General features: G+C 42.6%; 1 protein-coding gene across 1 annotated transcript in view; it reads right to left on the bottom strand.

The window, feature by feature from the left end:
* Positions 1-25351, bottom strand: part of LOC126161804 (monocarboxylate transporter 13-like) — a 227381-nt gene that overhangs the window by 31972 nt on the left and 170058 nt on the right. Inside the window, 1 exon segment of the mRNA XM_049917895.1 lies at positions 15520-15609. Within this exon segment, the coding sequence (XP_049773852.1) occupies positions 15520-15609 (90 nt within the window).

Below are 25351 nucleotides of genomic sequence, written 5' to 3'. Positions count from 1 at the left end.
GCAAACTGTTCTTTCAGAGATGCAATTTTTCCAGAAAAACTGAAGATAACAAAGGTAGTGCCAGTGTACAAGAAAGGGTATAAGGATGATCTCAACAACTACAGACCAGTTTCACTGATATCAGGTTTCTCAAAAATCCTAGAAATGCTTATGTATACCAGATTAGTTAACTATTTGGACAAACATAACATTCTCATACCCTCACAACATGGTTTCAGAAAGGGTAAATCTACAGAATCAGCAATTGCCAGTCTAACAGAATACATTTTACAGTCCTTAGATGAGAAAAAGGTTGTCTCTGCAATGTTTCTGGATCTTTCAAAGGCATTTGGCACCGTTGACCATGAAATGCTGATACAAAAATTAAGCAACTATGGCATTCGGGGGCAACCAGGTGAATGGATAAAATCATACTTGTGCAACCACAAGCAGTATGTATCATTAGGAAACTCATACCAATCAGAAACCAAATCCATCAAATATGGAGTGCCGCAGGGTTCGGTAATGGGGCAATTGTTATTTAATGTGTTTGTTAATGATATAGGTGTTGAGGAGGAAGAAAAGAAAATATTGTATGCTGATGACATGACAATACTAAATAGTAACCAGAGTATGGAACAGCTTGAGAGAAGAGCATACATATCTGCAAATGTCACAGCTCAATGGCTGTTGGAAAATGAACTGGTTATAAACCTAAAAAAATACTATGTATGCAGTGTTTAAAAACAAGGAAAAGGCTGTAGACATGGATTTAGAGGTTGATGGAACATGGCTGGAAGAAGTAGAATCTGCTAGATTCTTAGGTATTCTTGTGGATAATTAACTGAAATGGAAAAAAAAAAAAAAAAAACATTTATGTCTGTAAGAAACTGAGCTCTGTCATATTCTTAATGACACAGCTATCACAGTATTCAGACAAGAACCTTCTGTGTACAGTGTATCATGGACTTTTTGAACCATACTTACAGTATGGAGTGACTGTGTAGGGGAAACTCAAACAAACAAGAGACAAAACAAGTGTTCACATTACAAAAAAAAAAGCAATTAGGACCATTTTTAAAAGAAAGAACTCTGAAACAGGCAGAAACTGTTTCAAGAATTTAGGTATCTTAACTCTCATCGTTGTATATATACAAAACAATAATGTACATCACAAGAGATAGTGAGGACTGGACTACAAATGCTAGTGTACACACCCACAATACAAGAAGGAAGAATGAAGTACAGAGCATACCCCACCGACTGGTAATGCTAGAAAAAGAACCCCAATACTCTGGTATCAGACTACTAAGAGGTCTGCCCAAAAACCTGCAAGATAGTGTACTTCACAATGACTTTCCAAAGAAACTTAAAGACTATCTCATTGGAAAAGAGTTTTACAGTGTTGCAGAATACTTATGCCATTAAATTTGTATATATTGTTATCTTTTTTTGTGGTTTTAGGGCGCACAACTTCAATGGTCATTAGCGCCCTGACTACTCTAAGAATGCACCGCGAGGCACAAGTGGACAACAACAACTAAAAGGGAAAACACGATAAAAGACGGACTGACAGGCATAGGATTAAAAAACAGCATCATCAAATGTCCTGAGAGAGGTTTGTCAAATTGATAAAACGAAGAACACGAGCAACTGCTCGTGGGTCATCCGCTAAAATGGCATCGAAAGTACTTGGCAGGTTAAGATCTAGACGCAGTTTGTTAAAATATGGACACGACATTAAAATGTGTCGAACCGTCAGCAAGTGCCCACATGGGCAGAACGGCGCTGGCGCAGCCGTCAGCAGATGGCGATGGCTGAACCGGCAGTGTCCAATTCTTAACCGGGCCAAAACTACCTCCTCCCGCCGAGAAGGGCGTGAGGAGGACGTCCAAGCCACGGGAAGAGGTTTTAAGGCCCGAAGCTTGTTGTCTGTAAGTGCAGCCCAATCGGCATGCCACAGCGACACAATGTGCCGACAAATGACCCTGCTAAAATCGGACGAAGGGACAAAACAAGAAGCTGTCCGAGGCTGGAGGACCGCAGCCTTGGCCGCGGCATCTGCAGCTTCGTTCCCAGGGATACCGACATGGCCAGGAACCCACATAAAGCTAACCGGAGAACTGACGTCCACCAGCTGCTGAAGAGAGCGTTGGATCCGGTGTACGAAAGGGTGAACCGGGTACGGATCACTGAGGCTCTGGATGGCGCTCAGGGAGTCGGAGCAGATGACATAAGCAGAATGTCGGTGGCGGCAGATGTAAAGAACAGCCTGGTAGAGGGCAAAGAGCTCAGCTGTGAAGACCGAACAATGGCCATGGAGCCGGTATTTGAAACTTTGTGCCCCGACAATAAAGGAACACCCAACCCCGTCATTGGTCTTAGAGCCATCTGTATAAATGAAAGTCATGTTGTTGAACTTCGAACGAAGTTCCAAAAAACGGGAGTGGTAGACCGAAACGGGGGTAACCTCTTTTGGGAGCGAGCTGAGGTCAAGGTGAACGCGGACCTGAGCCTGGAGCCAAGGTGGCGTGTGGCTCTCGCCCACTCGAAAGGTTGCAGGGAGTGAAAAATTAAGGTGTTGAAGGAGGCGACAAAAGCGAACTCCAGGGGGTAGCAGGGCAGAGACATACAACCCGTATTGACGGTCGAGAGAGTCGTCAAAAAAGGAACGATAAGACGGATGGTCGGGCATTGACAGTAGCCGACAGGCATACCGACAAAGCAGTATATCGCGCCGGTAGGTGAGTGGCAATTCGCCAGCGTCAGCATGAAGACTCTCTACGGGACTGGTATAAAATGCTCCGATCGCAAGTCGTAAACCCCGATGTTGTATGGAGTTGAGGCGGCGTAAGATGGATGGCCGTGCAGAGGAGTATACGAAGCTCCCATAATCCAGCTTGGAGCGGACGATCGACCGATATAGACGAAGTAGGACAGTTCGATCCACTCCCCTCGACATACCACTGAGAACACGGAGGACATTTAAAGAACGGGTACAACGGGCGGCCAAATGTGACACATGTGGAGACCAGCTAAGTTTCCTCTCAAATGTAAGGCCTAAAAATTTGGTTGTCTCCACGATTGGGAGAGCAACGGGACCGAGTCGTAAGGACGGTGGGAGAAACACTTTGTAGCGCCAGAAGTTAATACAGACCGTCTTCTCGGCAGAAAAACGGAAGCCATTGGCGACACTCCAGGAGTAAAGACGGTCAAGAGAACGCTGAAGACAGCGCTCCAGGACACGTGTACACTGCGCGCTGCAATAGATGGTAAAATCGTCCACAAAAAGGGAGCCTGATACATCAGCTGGGAGGCAATCCATTATTGGATTGATCGTGATGGCGAAGAGAGCGACGCTCAAAACTGAGCCCTGTGGCACCCCATTCTCCTGGCGAAAGGTGTCGGACAGGACAGAACCCACACGTACCCTGAACTGTCGATCCATTAAAAAGGAACGGATAAAAAGAGGGAGGCGACCGCGAAGGCCCCATGTATGCATGGTGCGGAGAATGCCCGCCCTCCAACAGGTGTCGTAAGCCTTCTCCAAATCAAAGAACACAGCCGCGGTCGGGCGCTTCCGCAAGAAGTTATTCATAATGAAGGTCGACAAGGTAACCAGATGGTCAACAGCAGAGCGGCGCCTAAGAAATCCACATTGTACATTGGTAAGTAGGGGTCGAGACTCGAGCAGCCAAACCAATCGAGAGTTAACCATTCGCTCCATCACTTTACAGACACAGCTGGTAAGCGAGATAGGTCGATAACTGGAAGGCAAGTGCTTGTCCTTCCCCGGCTTAGGAATCGGGACAACAATAGACTCGCGCCAGCATGCGGGAACATGTCCCTCAATCCAGATGCAATTGTATGTACGAAGAAGAAAACCTTTACCCGCAGGAGAAAGGTTCTTCAGCATCTGAATATGAATAGAATCGGGCCCTGGAGCGGAGGACCGTGATCGGCCAAGTGCGTTTTCGAGTTCCCGCATGGTGAATGGGGCATTATAACTTTCACAATTCGAGGAGCGGAAGTCAGGTGGCCTAGCCTCCTCGGCCTGTTTGCGGGGGAGGAAGGCAGGGTGGTAATGAGCGGAGCTCGAAACCTCTGCGAAAAAGCAGCCGAAGGCATTGGAGACAGCCTCAGGGGTCACAAGGACGTCACTCGCGACCTTCAAGCCAGAAACTGGGGAGTGGACCTTAGTGCCAGATAGCCGGCGCAGGCTACCCCAGACAACAGAAGGAGTAAAACTGTTGAAGGTGCTTGTGAAAGCAGCCCAGCTGGCTTTCTTGCTTTCTTTGATAATACGACGACACTGAGCACGTAATCGTTTATAATTAATACAATTCGCCACTGTAGGGTGGCGTTTAAAGGTGCGTAAAGCACGTAGACTAGCACGTAAAGCGTCTACATGCTGCGGTCCACCAGGGGACCGGTACGCGACGTGGAGAAGAAGTAGGGTCAGGGATGGAATATTCAGCAGCAGCGAGAATGACTTCCGTGAGGTGTGCGACCTGACGATCGCAGCTTGTGAAGGTTTGATCCTGAAAGGTCGCCCTGGAAGAGAAGAGCCCCCAGTCTGCCTTGGAGATGGTCCAACTAGAGGAGCATGGAGAGGGAGTATGCTGCAGGAGAAGGATAACACATGGGAAGTGGTCGCTCGAATATGTATCAGCAAGTGCATACCACTCAAACCGGCGTGCAAGTTGGGGAGTACATGTAGAGAGGTCTAAATGGGAATAGGTGTGAGATGTGTCCGAAAGAAAAGTAGGGGCGCCAGTATTGAGGCAGACAAGATTGAGCTGGTTGAAAAGGTCTGCTAACAAGGAGCCCCTTGGGTAGGATGCTGGAGAGCCCCAAAGGGGATGGTGGGCATTGAAGTCTCCAGTTAACAAAAATGGTGCAGGTAGCTGAGCAATAAGTTGCATCATGTCTGCCCTGGTAACGGCAGATGACGATGGAGTGTAAACGGTACAAAAGGAAAATGTAAAAGTGGGGAGAGTAATGCGGATGGCAATTGCCTGCAGGCCGGTGTGCAACATGATGGGATCGTAGTAAATATCATCCCGGACCAGCAACATAACCCCTCCATGAGCTGGGACACCTACCACAGGGGGTAGGTCAAAACGCACAGAGGTGTAGTGTGCCAAGGCAATTTGATCGCATGGGCAAAGCTTCGTTTCCTGGAGGGCTACGACGAGCGGACGGTGCAAGCGGAGCAGCAACTTCAAGTCCTCTCGGTTGGAGCGAATGCTGCGAATATTCCAGTGAATAAGTGCCATCGTAAGAAAAGGAAGATCAAAAAAGGGGTCACCTCGAAGGCCGCTGAGGGCATGGCTTCGAGCGAGCACTGCCGCCGCTATCAGTAGGCGGACAGTCATCGTCCATTGGGTCTATAGGTTCATCGGCCATCTCGGGAGGATGGCCGGGAGGGGGAGCTTCCTCCGCCGGTGAACGGCCAGATGTACGGCTACCAGCGGTGCGGCCAGGCGAAACGGATGACGGCCTGGGGCGGCAACCGCTGGGTGGCGCAGGAGAAGAAATGCGCCATGGCGGAGAAGGAGAACTGTGCTTCCTATGAGCCTTTTTGGAAGGACGTTTGGTGGAAGTACCGGTCGAAGGCTGGGAGGTCGAGGAACGTAGGAAGTCTGCACGGGATGGTTCCTTCTTGAAGGCCCGTGCATCTGACTTCGGGGTCTTCGTCTTAGCAGAAGCTGATGAAGGGGCTGGTGTCTGTGGGGAGATGGGAGGAAGAGGAGACGTCGACCGTGCGATCTTAGCACTGGCCGAACGGACGACCGTGGTGCTGAAGGTCAGATTGCATGTCTGGGTTGCTACCTCCCTGGTAGTCCGAGGAGAGGCGAGGACAGTACTGTATTTCCCCGCTGGGAGCAGCGCAGGCTTCCTACTAGCCAATAGCTTGCGAGCAGCCGAGGTGGACACTTTCTCTTTGACCCGAATTTCTTGGATACAGCGTTCTTCCTTATAGACAGGACAGTCGCGGGAGGATGCGACATGGTCACCCTGACAGTTCACACAACGAGGAGACGGAGGTGGACAGTCACCCTCATGGGCATCCCTGCCACAAGTGTCACATTTAGCCGCATTGGAACAAGACTGTCGAGTGTGATTGAAACGCTGACACTGGTAGCAGCGCGTAGGTGTCGGGACATAGGGGCGAACAGAAATAACCTCGTAGCCCGCCTTGATGCGCGATGGCAGCTTAACACTATCGAAGGTCAAGAAAAGTGTCCGGGTCGGTACAAGGTCATTGTTGACCTTTTTCATGACCCTATGGACAGCCATCACGCCCTGCTCAGCGAGGAAAGATTGAATCTCCTCGTCAGTCAATCCGTCGAGGGAGCTAGTATAGACTACACCACGAGACGAATTCAAAGTTCGGTGGGCCTCCACCCAGACAGGGAACGTGTACAGAAGTGTGGCCCGAAGCAGTTTTTGTGCCTGAAAGGCACTCTCAGTTTCTAGTAATAAGGTACCGTTACGCAACCTGGTACAAGATTTCACAGATCCGGCTATGGCATCTACGCCCTTCTGAATAACGAAAGGGTTGAGAGAGGAAAAATCCTTTCCGTCCTCAGATCGAGAAATGACGAGGAACTGTGGGGCAGGCGGTAGTACTTTTGTCACTGGTGGCTGGTCACGTTTCCGTTTTTGGGCAGAAGTGATGGAGTAGAATCCATTGCGGAGGAATCCCCCATGATTGCCAGCATCTCCGATGGCGCGCTCCTTCCTTGTGGGGACCCTCTCAGAGGGCACTCCCGCCTTAGGTGAATGTTTACACCTCAGGTCACACCTCCCGAGAAACAGACGGAGGGACCAATCGGCATGGTCAGAAGGTATCAGCTCAGGCAATCACCCCTCCCCGGGCCTGGCCTTTACCAGGGGGTATGCGCGTGCCTTACATGTCTACCCAGGGCGGGGACTTACGCGTTACCCCGTCACCGGCTATGTGTGCGAACGCGTGGGTCGGCCTTCAGGCACGCACAGGGAGGAAGGAAGAAGAGGAAAAAGAAGAGAGAGAGGGAGAAAGAGGACAGACTGTCTCAAACGCCGAGGCGGAGACCAGAGAAGGCAAGGAGAAGAAGGCAAGGAGAAGGAGGCAAGGAGAAGGAGGCAAGGAGAAGGAGGCAAGGAGAAGGAGGCAAGGAGAAGGAGGCAAGGAGAAGGAGGCAAGGAGAAGGAGGCAAGGAGAAGGAGGCAAGGAGAAGGAGGCAAGGAGAAGGAGGCAAGGAGAAGGAGGCAAGGAGAAGGAGGCAAGGAGAAGGAGGCAAGGAGAAGGAGGCAAGGAGAAGGAGGCAAGGAGAAGGAGGCAAGGAGAAGGAGGCAAGGAGAAGGAGGCAAGGAGAAGGAGGCAAGGAGAAGGAGGCAAGGAGAAGGAGGCAAGGAGAAGGAGGCAAGGAGAAGGAGGCAAGGAGAAGGAGGCAAGGAGAAGGAGGCAAGGAGAAGGAGGCAAGGAGAAGGAGGCAAGGAGAAGGAGGCAAGGAGAAGAAGGCAAGGAGAAGAAGGCAAGGAGAAGAAGGCAAGGAGAAGAAGGCAAGGAGAAGAAGGCAAGGAGAAGAAGGCAAGGAGAAGAAGGCAAGGAGAAGAAGGCAAGGAGAAGAAGGCAAGGAGAAGAAGGCAAGGAGAAGAAGGCAAGGAGAAGAAGGCAAGGAGAAGAAGGCAAGGAGAAGAAGGCAAGGAGAAGAAGGCAAGGAGAAGAAGGCAAGGAGAAGAAGGCAAGGAGAAGAAGGCAAGGAGAAGAAGGCAAGGAGAAGAAGGCAAGGAGAAGAAGGCAAGGAGAAGAAGGCAAGGAGAAGAAGGCAAGGAGAAGAAGGCAAGGAGAAGAAGGCAAGGAGAAGAAGGCAAGGAGAAGAAGGCAAGGAGAAGAAGGCAAGGAGAAGAAGGCAAGGAGAAGAAGGCAAGGAGAAGAAGGCAAGGAGAAGAAGGCAAGGAGAAGAAGGCAAGGAGAAGAAGGCAAGGAGAAGAAGGCAAGGAGAAGAAGGCAAGGAGAAGAAGGCAAGGAGAAGAAGGCAAGGAGAAGAAGGCAAGGAGAAGAAGGCAAGGAGAAGAAGGCAAGGAGAAGAAGGCAAGGAGAAGAAGGCAAGGAGAAGAAGGCAAGGAGAAGAAGGCAAGGAGAAGAAGGCAAGGAGAAGAAGGCAAGGAGAAGAAGGCAAGGAGAAGAAGGCAAGGAGAAGAAGGCAAGGAGAAGAAGGCAAGGAGAAGAAGGCAAGGAGAAGAAGGCAAGGAGAAGAAGGCAAGGAGAAGAAGGCAAGGAGAAGAAGGCAAGGAGAAGAAGGCAAGGAGAAGAAGGCAAGGAGAAGAAGGCAAGGAGAAGAAGGCAAGGAGAAGAAGGCAAGGAGAAGAAGGCAAGGAGAAGAAGGCAATGAGAAAGCAAGGAGAAGTCAAGGGAAAGAGTAAGGAAGACAGTGAGGTGGAGAAGAGCAAAGAAATGAACCAACAAAAGGAAGGAAGAAACGAGAAGTGAAAAACCAGAAAGACCACAAGTATAGGTCGTGAAACCGTCCGTCTCCGGACGCAGGCGCTAACTACCCCCGTGAGGGGGATGGACTCCTTTTAGTCGCCTCTTACGACAGGCAGGAATACCTCGGGCCTATTCTAATCCCCGGACCCGCAGGGGGGATATTGTTATTCATTAACAGTGATGTAAAAATGTTAGCTGAAGATGTAGAAAAATAAGTGATAAAGAATGTTAATACTTTTACATGTCCTGTATCACACGTACATTTACTGTACACAATGTAATCTTACAGGATCAAATACAATTAAATTCAATTCAATATTAAATTTTGTAATAAGATATGTTTACATCCATAATCCCAGTGAGAGCCCTTAACTCCAGGTAAGTTTGATGAACTGTTTTTGTAAGCAAGCGCACAAAATGTCACTGTAAGACAACAGTAAATGGTCATCGTATCTGCACTCACTGTAGGCAACTATACTACCGGGCGTGAGTCGTGCTTCGGTAGCTCAGATGGTAGAGCACTTGCCCGCGAAAGGCAAAGGTCCCGAGTTCGAGTCTCGGTCGGGCACGCAGTTTTAATCTGCCAGGAAGTTTCTTATCAGCGCACACTCCGCTGCAGAGTGAAAATATCATTCTGGAAACTATACTACAATTCATTAAACTCATCTGGAGTTGAGGTCTTGCACTATATCACAGGTGTGAACAATCTTACTACAAACTTGAGTAAGATAGCATTTATCATTAGAGAGTTCTAACTTAGCAATCCTGTCTCATAGAAAATTCAATCCCAGGTATAAAGTCCTGGATCACACCTTCTACAATTGTGAACATCCATCACCTTTTTTTGTGTAAAGGGAAGAAATCATGCTACTGAGATTTCAGGCATTATAGCTTAAGTGACTGCTTTGTGCAGCTTTTTCATTCCATTTATTTTCATACTCTTGACAGAAAAATATTGCTTAGAACTCTTTCAACAAAAATGAAGATATACACTGAAGCCATTCTAATGCATTAATTACTATTCCACATGACTTACAATGAATATCTTGTGAGGTTTATACCATTAGATTAATAAATGTAATTCAGTGCTTAGTGAACCTAACTCTTCAGCCAGCTTACTAGCTTTTTAGAGAAAATGAAAGTTTTTCTTGCAAGCATGACTATTTTTGAAGTTACAGCCATTTTTGCTGCATCGTAATGACAGATTAATGAACAATTTTCACTTCTTGAAATTGGAAAACAAATGAAATACACAACAGAATAGTATGAAATTTTGTACTAGTTGTTTACTATATCAGCACACACAAACGAAAAGTAATAAATATGTCATACCATGAGACCCAAATAATTGGTCAATTTGATATGGACCTACCCATCTGTAGAAGTACCTTTACATTTACAATGTTGTTTACTGATATGAGAAGTTTATCTTTGTCTTTTAAGAACCTCTCCATGTATTGATGGCAAAGTAAGATCTGTATTATGATTATTAGTTATTTTGCTATCCAAGCTGCCACCTTTTGTTTCTCTGAGTATTTTTTCAGGGGCCTTCACATTTTGGGTTCTATTGAGCACAGAGTTAATGTGTCAGGTGCTTTACCCTTGATCTAGTGATGCCTGTTGGAAGAAAGGTCATACTGTAGCTATCTTACAAAACAAGATCAAAATTTGCACATTACACACTTCCTTCAGCCCAGGGAAATTTAGCAAATCCATTGGTTCCTTTTCATCTTGTGTGGTCCAGGGTGGGCCTTAGGTGACTTATAAAAGCGCCATTTGCTCATGGGCGGTTCCTAAAGGAACTCTGAAAAACCCTGATTTCTGGGTACCTAAAGAACCAATTGTGAGGATGGTCATTTCTATAATTGCTATTCATGACAAATCTAAAATTTTTACAATATGTTCTTAAGACACTTTTTTCAATATAATTAGTCACTGCTGAGAGCTAGAGGTTCAAAGTTACCATACTTATGCACATAACGCCCAGTCTGAGGCATTAACATAGTTTAAACTGGTGCAGTGAACAAGTCACGGATTCCGGGGACACTGTAAGGGTTCAGATGTCGCCAAATTATGTTTATAGTTGCCATTTTTTCGTGAATAAAATTTTATGGTGTGCTGTCCCTGTATAATGGAAACAGGATGCTTATACTGTCTTGACCTGGAAATTATTTGGCAATGCCACCTGGTGGTACAAGCTCTATGCAAAATTCTTTGTACTTGCAAATGAAACTGCATTTTTTGGTATACTGTTTGTGTAGCTTAAATTGGTGTGCATTTTTATGTAAAGTAGTGTAAAGTGAGCTTTCATTGGATGGGAGAGATTTTGTGTTAACCTTATGTGTACTTATTTGTTGTATAAATGTGTCAAAAGATGTGAAAGCAAAGTATATAAGTGCAATTTGACCTAAACAATTTGTTTTATATAAGCAGCACACACTGCTGTAACAGGGAAAATGCTTCTACCTGAGCACAAAAAAAGGAGAATATGCTCCTCTTTAACAGACACTGAAAAGTATGGAACCAGCTACCTCAATTCTCATTCCATCCTCACCAAAAGTTTTCATACACATACATTTCCACACTTTTTGTGCTGGAAGAGGGTGACAGTGACAATGGAAGAGAGGAGACTGTGATGTTGGGAGAGAGAAATCACCGAAGACAATAACAGTGGGGGAGGGGGGGGGGGGGAAGGGGGGGGGGGAGTGATGGTCAGTAAGAGATGGCGGCAGGAAAAAAAGGAAGATACTGATGGAGACAGGAGACAGTGGAAATGAGAAATGAGCAATGAGCAGAGCCCATACATAAGCTTGATGGGGTCTGGTCCCCACAGACTTGCTGGTCATTCATTCATTCAACAAAAAGAAGTTCACTTTTACTTACCCTCTACACCCATATGTTATAGTTTCCTGGTCCAGGAGTCAAAACCTCAGAGAGAGAGAGAGAGAGAGAGAGAGAGAAAGAAATGGACGAACACAGCGACATTGAGAGAGAAAGATATGAGGAAGTGGCAATGGGAGAAAAGGAGACAGTGGGAGAGAGAGAGAAAGAAAGACACAGACAGTGGCAGTGGGGGTGATGCTGAATACGAAGATATCACTACAGCGAGCAACTGGATAAAAGGATTTAGAATGTACTTTCTGGAAAGAACATTCTGTGTTCAAAGAGTGCGAATCTGTTTTTCATGTGGAAGGCAGAATGAGGATTTAAGCAGCTAATTCCCCATGTTCTCTGTCAGAGTCTTTTAAAGAGGGGCTGCATATTCAACTTTTTTGTGCTCGAACAGCATTCATTCATTCATTCATTCATTCATCTGAGAATTTCACATGGATGTAGTGTGTGTCAATTTTTACATTGTCAAGGACAAGTATTTATACACTATGCTTACAAGTAAAGACTAGAAAGTTACGTAACTACTACAATGATCTGTAACACAACATGATGAAATGAGAAACCTTAGGCCTACAGATTACAAAGTATAAAACATAGTAAATTAAATATGAAAAGGACATATAACCCAAAGTGTTAAATATAAGCAGTTAACACTAAAAGAGTTACATATGTGACAGGAATGTTCTGCTTAATGTTCAATTTATATGATAATACATCTAATTTTATTTTAAGGTAGTTTCTCACTGTGTTTCATAAACTCTTCCAAACTGTAAAATGTCATGGCTAAAAGAAATTGCCTCAGAAGCTCTTTAAATGTAGATTTGTTGGCTATTTAACATTTGATTTCTGGAGGAAGAGCATTAAATATCTTTATACCAGAGTACTGTACACCCTTCTGCACAACCTTCAAATTTTTACCTTCAGTGTGCAAATCATGTTTCCTCCTTGTGTTGTACTGATGGTATTCACTGTTACATTTGTATAAATCAATGTTTTTGCTTACGAAATGCGGAAGTGAATATATGTATTGAGAAATAGTTGTAAGAATTCCCAGATTCTGGAACACACTTCTGCAACTGCATCTAGGGTCTACAACAAATATCGCTCTTACAACACGCTTCTGAGTAATGAATATTTTCTTCACAAGAGGTTGATTTCCTCAGAAAATAATTCCATATGCCAAAAAAAGAGTGGAAGTAACTATAGTATACTGCTTTTTTAATGCTTAAGTTTGGACTGTCAGAGACGATTTGCATTGCAAAAATTGAAGAGCTGTGAGTCTTTTGTAAAGATCTAAAATGTGATGGGACCAGTTTACTCTACAGTCAATCTTCTTTCTAGAAGCTTTGTTACTTCCACTATTCCTATGACCTGAGTGGCATATTTAACAGTCATCTATTCCTCAATTTTGGCAGTTGGGGTGATCTGAATATAATTAGTCTTACTAAGGTTTAGTGAAAGACCATTTGCAGTAAACCATTTCATTAAATCTATAAGAATAATATTAATAGACACTTGAATATTTTCCCATTTACGACCATTAACCATCATATTCGTGTCGTCTGCAAAAATGGTAAAATTACTCTCTGCATCATGGTAGATTAAGATAAATCATTTATAAATAACAGGTGATAACATCCTACTGGGAACATTCAGATGTATGCCATACCATTTATTTTATTTATTTAATCGTATGGCTAGGGGCCCCCATCAGGCAGACCATTCACCGGGTGCCAGTCTTTCAATTTGATGCCACTTCAGTGATCTGCAGTCTATGAGGATAATAGGGTGGTGATGAGGACAGCACAACATCCAGTCCCTGGGCAGAAAAGATCCCTGACCCAGCTGGGAATCAAACCCGGGCCCAGAGGATAGACAATCTGTCATGCTGATCATTCAGCTACCAGGGGCGGACATACCATACCATGCATGATGTGATCATGTGAGGGACATTGTATCAGTCACATCCATGTGTGATTGTCCCACTCTTAAGTGATTCCTGAAGCTCTGAGCTCTACATTTACACATTCAACGGAACACTTCACTTCAATCAAGGTCTGTATTATTGCTCAGAATGTAACAATCTTCACATTTGGGAGAGGAGCATTCACAGCAATGTGCCTGATGTTATCCTCATATGTGTGTGTGAGGTTATGGTCTAAACTGTTTCCAACACTGCCATGAGTCAGAGAATGATGATTAACAAAATTTTTCTGCAGATAACCTAAACAGCATGCGACATTGCTGAGCCCTGCACTTTGCTTGGACGTACTCGTCACCTGGTATTCATCACACACAGATTTCCGCACTAGTTCAGACAGTACTCTTCCACAATTACTCCCTAGCAGAAGGAGCTTCTTTTGTGTATTTCTCTGACTACAAGTAACCTTATATTGCAATTTTTCCCTTAATTGTTATACTGTCTCTGAGCTCATATTGCTTCCACACTTTGTTGAAAGTCTCCAGAGCAATGACAACATTGGATGCATCTAGTGGAAAGCTAACAGACTTGCAGAGTCTCTTAACCACATTTACTCATCTACCCTGTTCCTAATTTTACTTCTGCAACTGCCAATTTTTCTAATTTTACTTATGCTACTGCCACATCAGCTTGGGTTATAAATTGGCTCCTATTTCTCCATAACTGCAGTGGGCACATTTAGTACAGTACCAAAGGCTACACATACCTTCACTTGAGCTACAAAATGCACCACTAAAGGGAGTCTCCACACACTTATTTCCCAATGTCCGCAGTGACTATGTTGTTTTTTCTTAGTCTTAAAAGATTTTCTAGCAATAGCTATACAACAAAGTATTATGATTATATCACTACTGCAGTTTTATTTGATCAAAGGTGACTGACTTACAATGTCAGTATGTAATATATGGTAGACACATTTATGTGATGTCTAAATGTAAGTGAATTGGTTAAATATTGGGTTACTAAACTTTTTCCACAAAAGATTTGACTGGCACTAAAACAGAAGAAGTTATGTTGCCCTCGTCATTTATTTAAATGAATTTTTAGCAAAATATAGAAAAAATGTTAATTTTTATCCTCTAAATTGATGAAAAGGTCATAATGGTTTTGCAAGAACGGCACTTTAAAACATTGACTACAATTTACAACAACACTACAGCTTTGTTGTCCTTTGAGCTCTTACTTATCACTACTTGATTATTAGTTACCACACAGACACACATGCACACACACGCGGTTACGATAATGCTACAGTAACTGCGGAAGTGCTAAAATCTAAACTTTTCATTATTTTTTTTAAAGTAGTTTTTTTTTTTTGCTAAACTATCAAATTCAGTGGTGCTTGCAAGTTTCAGTTATATTTTCAGCACTACTGTTGCTAACTCCATGTTTCCCGTGCGTAGGTTAACCACTTTCAAGAAAGTAAATGGAAACTCCAGGTTGGAATATCAATAATGTAGGAAGAGACAGATTGCTACTTACCATAAAGATGACATGTCAAGTTGTAGACAGCACGCTTAAAAGGCTCTTACACGTGAGCTTTCAGCCACAGCCTTTGCCAGAAGAAGAAAGAGAAAAACACACCATTCATTCACACAAGCAAGCATACCTCACGCACACATGACCATGAACTCTGGCAGCTCAGACCAGTAAATTGTTCATCTTCACTTAATACAGGTAAAGTACACATTTAAAAAAATGTGCGTAAGTGGAAAAGTAGCCATCACTTTTTCTCGACATAGCACAAGCTGTTACTTTAGAACAAGATTATACCTTCATTTGTTAGAAGAAATTAATTTACCATTAAAACTATTTACTACTGTGTTGATGCTCTGTACTTTAAGCCCCTTCTACACTACAACTGTAGACAACCCAGTATTATGAAAACATGAAACTAGAAATATTTTATTCCGTCAAGTCAGTTCATTTCTTTACTAGGCATCACATGGTGGTATCCTTTAAGGTTACATATGGAAACTGACTGCACAATAAGCTGCTCCTAAAGCTCAGAGCAAGAATATTCCTTTTATGTTTCATTATCTCTGGCACTCAGTTTGTCAGCAGCAATATGTAAATATTAAATCACAAGATGGTGGTGTTAACCCAGTCATTCATTTGTAGAGCAATATGGAGTGTTTCAGAGGTTTGCAAACTATTCAGGTGATCTATAGACTACAATTGCACTCACCTGATAAAAGTTCTTTTGTTTCTGGTTTATTTTGCACCAACTCTCCTTTCAACTTAGTCTTCTTAGACTGAATATTTTTCTTCTTGCGCTCTGAAATATATAAACAATGCTGTCTTAAATCACTTCTGTGACATGCTCTATTTGAAACTCTAAAAACATATGAAAGTAGCCTAGTTAGTAATTTATCATAAAAGTGCTTTTAAAAATATAAACAGTTGTATTACAAATAAGATTGGTTTCTATGTTTTCCCCCGGAAAGTCTGTCAAGAATAAAATATTTTTGTTACTAATTGTCAGACTTCATTTGTAAATACACCTGATAGATGCACAGATAGTGAGGCTGATATTCAGATTATGAACATAAAGCATTAACCCATTAACTGCCAAGATCACCATTTGGGGACCAGATAGTTTTTGTCCCATCAGTTGTCAGCAGTCTCTGTTTTAATGCTGAATAGCTTATAATATTTGACAACAGTAACTGAAGTGAGTGACAGAGCAGAATCAAAATATTGCATGTGGTTTCTTGTGTAAAGTTAAGTAAACCATTAATTGGATGGTAAGTCATGTAACACAAATACCATAGATTTTCAGTTGTGTAATTTTCGTTATTTTTATTATTCCATCAAATGTTGTGATCATATTGTAAATTTGAAGCTTACAGTAGCTCACAAGTGTTTCTTCGTTCATTTATTATTAGTAAATATTGTTTTATTACACATTTTAAAGTTATACCCATTTGGGGATTGTGGCTGACACAAAGTATTTTCATACAACCACAATCATTGTATCTTTTATTTTTTATTTATTTATTTTTATATGGGTGCCAGAAAGTTCCTCAGACTAGCCAAAGTAGAAGATATGATAAATGATTCTAACCTTCTCAGCGAAGATAATGATCATGGTGTGATAGATATTGTAGAACTTCCCACTGACAATGTGGACCATGTTTCCGACACTGAAGACTTCGATGATGATGTTTTGGGAGACACTTATCCAACGATGTTCCTGATAGGCTGGAAGTTCATTCAAGTGCAATTGCAGTTGCAGTTGGCGATCCCAACACAGAACCTCTTGCCAAAAAAGACCCTAGTACTTCACAGCCTAAATGGTCAAAGAAATATGACTCGAAAATGGTTAAAACAGTTTCCAATTGGCAAAACGTTCAGCCAGATTAGGAAAAGGCATTTGGGAATAATGACTAGATAAACAGAGCTATGGAACAAATAACTTCACTCAAAGGAAAATCAGCGATCGAAATTGTTGAAATGCTATTTGATCAAGAGATAATGAATTTCACTGTCAAAGAAAGTGTCAGATATGCTTCACAAAGTAACAGGCATGGATTTACATTTTTGGTTGACTGTCTTCGAAAATTTGTAGGCTTTTTATGCCTCACAGGTTACCATTCTTTGGCTCAGGAGCAAATGTATTGGTACAAAGATGAAGACTTCGACATTAGATGGGTCACAAAATGTTTCTCCAGAAACAGGTATTTAGAAATAAAGAAAAATTTGCACTTCAGTGACAATTCTAAAATGACATATAATAATTTGGCAACCACAGATTTCAAGATATGCCCCCTCATTGACAAAATGAATCAAAATCATATGAAGTTAGGGTATTTTTTTTTTTTTTTTTTTTTAAATTATAAGCACTGATGAGCAGATGGTCAGATATTACGGGCATCATTATTTCAAACAATTTGCTCCAGGTTAACCCATACAGTTTCAGTTCAAACAGTGGACAATGTGCTGTGCAGAAACAGGATGCTGCTTGTTCCATAAAAACATGGGAGAACTGCCGGATATCAGTAACTTCCTGCCACGATATTTCGGCGCAGAGTCTTCTGGCCATCTTCAGGTGAGTGCCACTGTAGTAGTACTGGCGAGTACGCACTGAGCTCCACTATTTAAAGCCTTCTGAGGTGACATTGCGCATGCGCTGCTCAGCGTGCGCGTTTAACGGCTCCATGCACTGCGCCTCGCGCCTTCCACTGTGAAAGCCTGGCATATTGGCGTCAGGTCGATTTCCATCTTTATGCAGATAATTACGTCAACTACAAAGTTTCTCTATAACAGGATTCCAAGCAGCGTTTAGCTGATAACTGTTATCTCAATTGATGAGAGTCTCGTTGTCAGACAATCTTATTTCCACAGATTCATTGATAACCGAGCTCCAAAAGTTTGATGTATGGGCCAAAATTTTTGTGTAGTCGTAATTCACGGAATGGTCTGTGGAAATACAATGTTCGGCGATTGTGGACTTGGTGGGTTGGAGAAGGCAAGTAAGCCATTGGTGTTCCACAATGTGTTCCTGCACAGTTCGTGTTGTTTGCCCTATATATGATTTGCCACATTCACACGGAATTTTGTAAACACCTGGTTTACGCAGGCCCAGGTCGTCTTTAACGGATCCCACCAGTGATGAAATTTTGGAAGGAGGGCGAAAGATGATTCACTTGATATTTTCTCAATATTCTGCCTATCTGTGAAGACATATTCGCAATAAATGGTAGATGAACAGTCGACCTGAAGGCCTCTTCCTCTTCCTTGTCCTGTCGTTTGTAGGTCGTCATCACTCTGTTCACTTGCCTAGGTGAAAAGCCATTCTTCAAAAATACTTTTTGCAGGTGTTCCAGTTCCGCTTGAAGACTGTCGGCGTCATAGATAGTATGGGCATGGTGGATCAAGGTTTTGAGAATGCCCATTGTTTGTGCTGGATGGTGGCAACTAGTAACTTGTAGATACAGGTCTGTATAAGCGGGCTTTCTGTACACCGAGTGACCAAGTGTGCCATCACTCTTCCATCACACCAAGATGTCTAAAAATGGCAGACAACCATCTTTCTCTATCTCCATCATAAACTTTATGTTTTCATGTATGGAGTTCATGTGACGTAAAAATTCTTGGAGACAGTCCAGACCATGGGGCCACACTATAAAAGTGTTGTCAACGTACACCAGGCTTTCATAGTGGAGGGAGCAAGGCGCAGCGCATGGAGCCATTATGAACGCGCACACTGAGCAGCGCATGCGCAATGTCACCTCAGTATGGCTTTAAATAGCGGTGCTCAGTGCGTACTCACCAGTACTACTACAGTGGCACTCACCTGAAGATGGCCAGAAGACTCTGCGCCGAAATATCGTGGCAGGACGTTACGGATATCCAGCCATTCTCCCGTGTTTTTATGGAACACGGGGAAAGCTTTGAACATCACATCAAGCAACTCTACGGGGAGGAAGTGATGGAATGTATTTGAAGATTCGACAAGTTACATGAAAGAAGAGCGAGGCTGCTGAGCTCATTGCTTTCTTATTAAATTGCAGACACAAGGGCATTATTCCAACATTTGCCAAAATTGTGCATTTCATAAATACCACTGCTGCAAACATCAAACGTAAAGCAAGCATGGCTTTGGTGAGAGAAAGGTTTCATTTTACTCGGCATGAATTGGATTCTGTGTCAAAGGACATGTTCCACATACATTTGGAATTGGCAGCAAGACTATCTTCTCTGTTGTGTGACTGGGTGGATGGTGTGACATGGGCTAAAGCAAACTGGAGCCATGATAAAGCTGTGACGAGGCAAACTGCCAAGATTGACAGACTTTCTAAACAGATGCAGCAGGAAGTTCCAACTCGACGATCTGTTGTTAATTTGACAGAGAAAACTTTAGATGACGCGACTGTGTCTGTGCTAGCAAAAGGACTGAATTTTGCTCCCACACCTGTTTCACCGCCACTAGTGGATTTCATCAGTGCCATCGAAGAAGCTGTACACCGTCTTGATACAGATGAAGTGGAGGAAGTTCGTCGAGAGTCTTGCCGTGTATTGACCAGGGGTGTACCAATGAAGATGATCATCTCGCCCATGGAGAGGATAGCCCTCCATAACTTACGAGCAGATGTGGATACAGTAGTCTTAAAATGTGACAAAGGAAATGCTACTGTCCTCATACCAAGGGATGACTATATTAATAAGATTAATGTTTTATTATGTGATTCAACATATCGCAAAATTGATAAGGATCCCACAAGCCGAGTGGTGTGAAAAACAGCAGAACTTTTATCAAATAGTTCTATACCGAAGGAGGTCATCAAGAGACTGAAACCAAACAGTTCAGTTCCACCTAGGCTATATGGACTGCCTAAGATCCACAAGGAAAATGTGCCATTACGTCCAGTTGTGAGTAACATTGGAACAGCCACCTACGACCTAGCAAAATTATTGGCATCTTTGCTCAAACCAATGATAGGCAAGTGTGCACATCACATAAAGAATTCTGGTGATTTTATCAGTCGACTTCAGTCAATCACTACAACTGCAATGTAATGACTTATTGGTCAGTCTTTATGTGGTTTCACTGTTCACAAAGGTGCCTCTGGTGGACTCACTACACCTCATTGGCAATATGTTTGGCGCAGACATTACAGTGTTGTTTGAACACACTCTCTCCTCTACATATTTAACGAGTTTTACAAATAATCGAATGGTGTCACCATGGGGAGACCTTCGTCTCCCCTGGTGGCCAATCTTTTTATGGAGGATTTTGAGGAGAGAGCACTCGACTGCCACTTTTAAACCGACAGTATTTTGGCGGTACGTTGACGACACTTTTATAGTGTGGCCTCATGGTCAGGACCGTCTCCAAGAATTTTTACGTCACATGAACTCCATACATGAAAACAAAGTTTACCATGGAGATGGAGATAGAGAAAGATGGTTGTCTGCCATTTTTAGACATCTTGGTGCAACGGAAGAGTGATGGCACACTTGGTCACTCGGTGTACAGAAAGCCCACTCATACAGACCTGTATCTACAAGCTACTAGTTGCCACCATCCAGCACAAACAATGGGCATTCTCAAAACCTTGATCCACCATGCCCATACTATCTATGACGCCGACAGTCTTCAAGCGGAACTGGAACACCTGCAAAAAGTATTTTTGAAGAATGGCTTTTCACCTAGGCAAGTGAACAGAGTGATGACGACCTACAAACGACAGGACAAGGAAGAGGAAGAGGCCTTCAGGTCAACTGTTTATCTACCATTTATTGGGAATATTTCTTTACAGATAGGCAGAATATTGAGAAAGTATCAAGTGAATCATCTTTCGCCCTCCTTCCAAAATTTCGTCACTGATGGGATCCATTAAAGACGACCTGGGTCTGCATAAACCAGGTGTTTACAAAATTCCATGTGAATGCGGCAAATCATATATAGGGCAAACAACACGAACTGTGCAGGAACACATTGTGGAACACCAACGGCATACTTGCCTTCTCCAACCCACCAAGTCCACAATCGCCGAACATTGTATTTCCACAGACCATTCCGTGAATTACGACTACACAAAAATTTTGGCCCATGCATCAAACTTTTGGAGCTCGATTATCAATGAATCTGTGGAAATAAGACTGTCTGACAATGAGACACTCATCAATCGAGATAACGGTTGTCAGCTAAACTCTGCATGGGATCCTGTTACAGAGAAACTTCGTAGTCAACGTAATTATCTGCATAAAGATGGAAAATGACCTGATACCGATACGCCAGGCTTTCACAGTGGAGGGCGCGAGTTGCAGAACACGGAGCCATTATGAACGCGCACGCTGAGCAGCGCATGCGCAATGTCACCTCAGTATGGCTTTAAATAGCGGAGCTCAGCGCGTACTCGCCAGTACTACTACAGTGGCACTCACCTGAAGATGGCCAGAAGACTCTGCGCCAAAATATCGTGACAGGACGTTACTAATATCCGACAATGCTCCCGTGTTTTTATGGAACAATCGGTATGCCGGGAAAGCTTTAAACATCATAGGATACTGCTTTCATACAGAATTGTATACTGGGAAAAGGAACAATGTCAGTGAGGTGCAAGGTTTGGAGGCATCAGTTGTAATGAGCTAAATATCTATGGTAAACAATCCCTCCTACCACATTTTATTTTTTGATAATTTTTTCAATAGTTTTGATCTAATGAAAACCATAACAGACCAAAGTGTAGCAGCAACAGGAACAGTTCGATCAAACTGGGTAAATAAATGCCCTCTTAAGTCAGATAATGAATTCAGAGAGGAACCTCGTGGAGCTATTGATTACGGATTTGAAGTCAAAATACAAAATATTCTGTGCTGCATGGAAAGATAATAAATGTGTATGAGTCTTGTCAAACCATCATGGAATATATCCAGAGAAGAAAGTAATTAGATGGTCCAGATTGGAGAGAAAAGATGTGCTAATATCCCAGCCTCTCTGTATACATCTCTACAATAAATTCATGAGTGGAGTGGACGAACTTGACTGATATACAAATAAATATAGAATAAAAATACATGATAAGAAATGGGGTTTTCTCATATTCACAAACATAATTGATACTGCAGTAGCAAATGCTTATGTATTATACTGTCATGTTAAAAGCAATATAGCCATTTTAGAGTTTAGGAGGCAAATAACTAGAGGCTACCTACAAACACAGTTTATTTCTAATCCTAAGAATCTTGGTGTACCATCACTGCAGAAAAAGACCAAGAAACCTGTTCCAGAAACAGTGAGAAAAAAATCCACTGTGGCATTATCTAGAAAGAACCTGCAAAGGAAAACAAAGAAGATGTGTGACATGCAAAAGGAATGTAAGAAAACAATGTAGAAAATGGAAAGTAGGCTCACCTATGGAATGTATGGAACAGTGGCATCAATAAGTTTTTTATTTACACAAATGTAAAACTTGAGCTCATACGAAATGTAATGTAATTTATGTCCAAATAATTAAAACTAAACATAACTGTAATGGATTATAGCAAATAAAATTTGTTTCCAATTATTCCTTTTTTTTCCATGTCATCTGCCACGATCCCCATTTGGGGCTTTCTAAAGAAACTGCTATACTTCTGAAAAACATATTCTGTAGATAAAAGTGGTATGTCAGGTTCAAGTCTCTTACACAAATAAACATAATTTCTCAGGAAATTAATAAAAGTGGCTGTTAATGGGTTAAATAAATGAAAATCTGAAAAACTTACTAGCCAAGGCTCTAAATGTACAACATATTGGTAACACCACTTTCAGTAGCAACTTAGTTAAATGTGAATGTTACTGACAACTGAAGGATTAAAAAGGTGAACAAATGTGCACTGTTAAAATAGTATCTAAATTATCTTCCTGTGGTAGTAGATGAGAATTGAAATCTTAACTTAATAGCCACCAAATTTCACACACACTCGAGCCCCCTCCCCTCCCCTCCCCTCCCCTCTACCCATATCTGAAAACCATGAGAAAGGAGGCTTCTATAGATCAAATCTACATAATGTAAGTAAAAATAGCATTCAGAGCCGAAACTTCCAGTAAAACTGAAATAAGATTTGCTGAAGCCAAAGGGAACCATCAGCTCTCTAGAAACATGTATCAGTAATATTGCAGATAATATCTGCATGCAGCCCATCACTTAATGCATTATTTTTTCGAACTGTTCACAAAATCTAATGCAGCCAGCAAAATGAGAAGTACACAATTCACCATCAGCAACTCACCTGTTTTCTAAGTTGTTCAGAGCACTTCAAAGGGTTTGAATGATAGGATGTGTTGACACACAACATGGAAGATAAACTGTTCTAAAATTTATCATAATAGATTATTACATATAGTCAACAGGAAAGCTTCAAGACATCAGGAAAGTTAACACAACTGGTTTTGTTGTATCAACAAGCCATTTGAAAACTCTTGCTATGTTCAGAAATAGGTAGTTTTGCTTATGCTAAAACATCTCTCAGATATTGTATTTGTATATACTTCTGTTTTAGTACACCAACAGAAACAAGCCAAGATTAGAAGCACAGTAGTTATTTTATATTCATGCAGATCTTTTCACATTTCCCTTTGAAGATGACCACTGGATATCTTGAGGACACAAAAGAAATGAAGAAGGGCTCCAAAAGACATGGCTTTATATTAAGGTGACAACCAACTACAATTGTTCAACAATGAGATGGCATCTGAACCAGGTGAAATACCAGCACTACTCTAAACATGTTATGTGGAACTACTACATGCCCTTCTAGGAACAGTTCATCTTAAATCAACAAAAAAATGCCCGTATGGGAAAATGCAAAGGCCATTCCCATTTTCAAGTAGGGACTGGAGCATGTAACTGTAGGCCTGTATTGCTGATGTCAGCTTTTTGTTGAATTATGGAACATTTTTGCTCATACACTATAACCTTTTTGGAAAGCAACAAAATCTCTAAAAATCAACACAGATTCCATAAACAGATTTTTTGAAATGCAGTTCACTCCAGTCCTCAACTACATACAGACAAGGGCACCCAGATTGATGCCATGTGTATCAACATCTGCTAGGTATTTGACACAGTTCTACATTGCATTTAGTCACAAGCTTACCAAGAATCTGATAACATCTAGGAATTCATGGGACAAAAATCAATCAAGGTACACTAAAGAACCAAAAACATTGGTATACCTGCTTAATGTCATGTAATGTCATGTAGGCCCTAACAAGCATGCAGAAGTGCCACAACATGGCATGGCGCGGACTCTACTAATGCCTGAAGTGCTGGAGGGAAGTGACACAATGAATCCTGCCGTGTTATCCACAAATCTGTAAGAGTATGAGATCTCTTCTTAACAGCATGTTGCAAGGTATCCCAGATATGCTCAATAATGTTCATGGTTAGGGAGTTTGGAGGCCAGTGGAAGTGTGTTCCTGGAGCCACTCTGTAGCAATTTTAGACATGTGGGGTGTCACATTGTCCTGCTGGAATTGCCAAAGTCTGTCGGAATGCACTATGAACATGAATGGATGCAGGTGATCAGACACGATGTTTACGTATGTGTCACCTGTCAGAGTCAGTCTTATCTAGGAGTCCCATATCACTCCAACTTCATATGCTCCACACCATTACAGGGCCTCCATCAGCTTGAACAGCCCCCTGCTGACATGCAGTGTCCATAGACTCATGAGTCTCCATACCCGTACACGTCCATCCACTCAATAGAAGTTTATATGAGACTCATCTAAACAGGCAAGATGACTCCAGTCATCAACAATCCAATGTTGATACTGACAGGCCCAGGCCAGATGTAAAGCTTTTTGTCATGCAATCATTAAGGGTACACGTGTGGGCCTTCAGCTCCAAAAGCCCATATCAATGATGTTTCGTTTAATGGTTCACACAATGACACTTTTTGATGGCCTAGCATTGAAATATGCAGCAATTTGTGGAAGGGTTCCACTTCTGTCACGCTGAATTATTCTCTTCAGTTGTCATTGGTTCATTTCTTGGAGGATCTTTTTCAGGTCGCAGCGATGTCAGATTTGATGTTTTACCATATTCCTGATATTCACGGTGCACTCATGAAATAGTTGTATGCGAAAATCCCCCATGTCACCGCTACCTTGGAGATGAGTCAGATGTACCATAGCCCATGCACCAACTATATCACCACGTTCAAACACACATCTTTATGACCTACCATTGTAGCAGCAGTAACTACAGTTACAAGTGCACCAGACACTTGTTGTCTTATGTAAGTGTTGCTGACAGCAGTGCCATATGCTGTCTGTTTACATATCTCTGTATTTGAATATGCAGGCCTATACCAGTTTCTTTGGCACTTCAGTGCATAAGTAACTTAGGGAGACAACCATGTGGTTATTCCAGTTTAAAATATACGTGAATGATCTAGTGGTTCAAATGGCTCTAAGCACTATGGGACTTAACATCTGAGGTCATCAGTCTCCTAGACTTAGAACTACTTAAACCTAACTAACCTAAGGACAACACACACATCCGTGCCCGAGACACGATTCG

This window comes from Schistocerca cancellata, chromosome 2 (genome assembly GCF_023864275.1).
Source record: "Schistocerca cancellata isolate TAMUIC-IGC-003103 chromosome 2, iqSchCanc2.1, whole genome shotgun sequence".
NCBI lineage: Eukaryota > Metazoa > Arthropoda > Insecta > Orthoptera > Acrididae > Schistocerca > Schistocerca cancellata.
The sequence above is the reverse complement of the archived record's forward strand: the minus strand, read 5'-3'. Positions and strand labels throughout refer to the sequence as shown.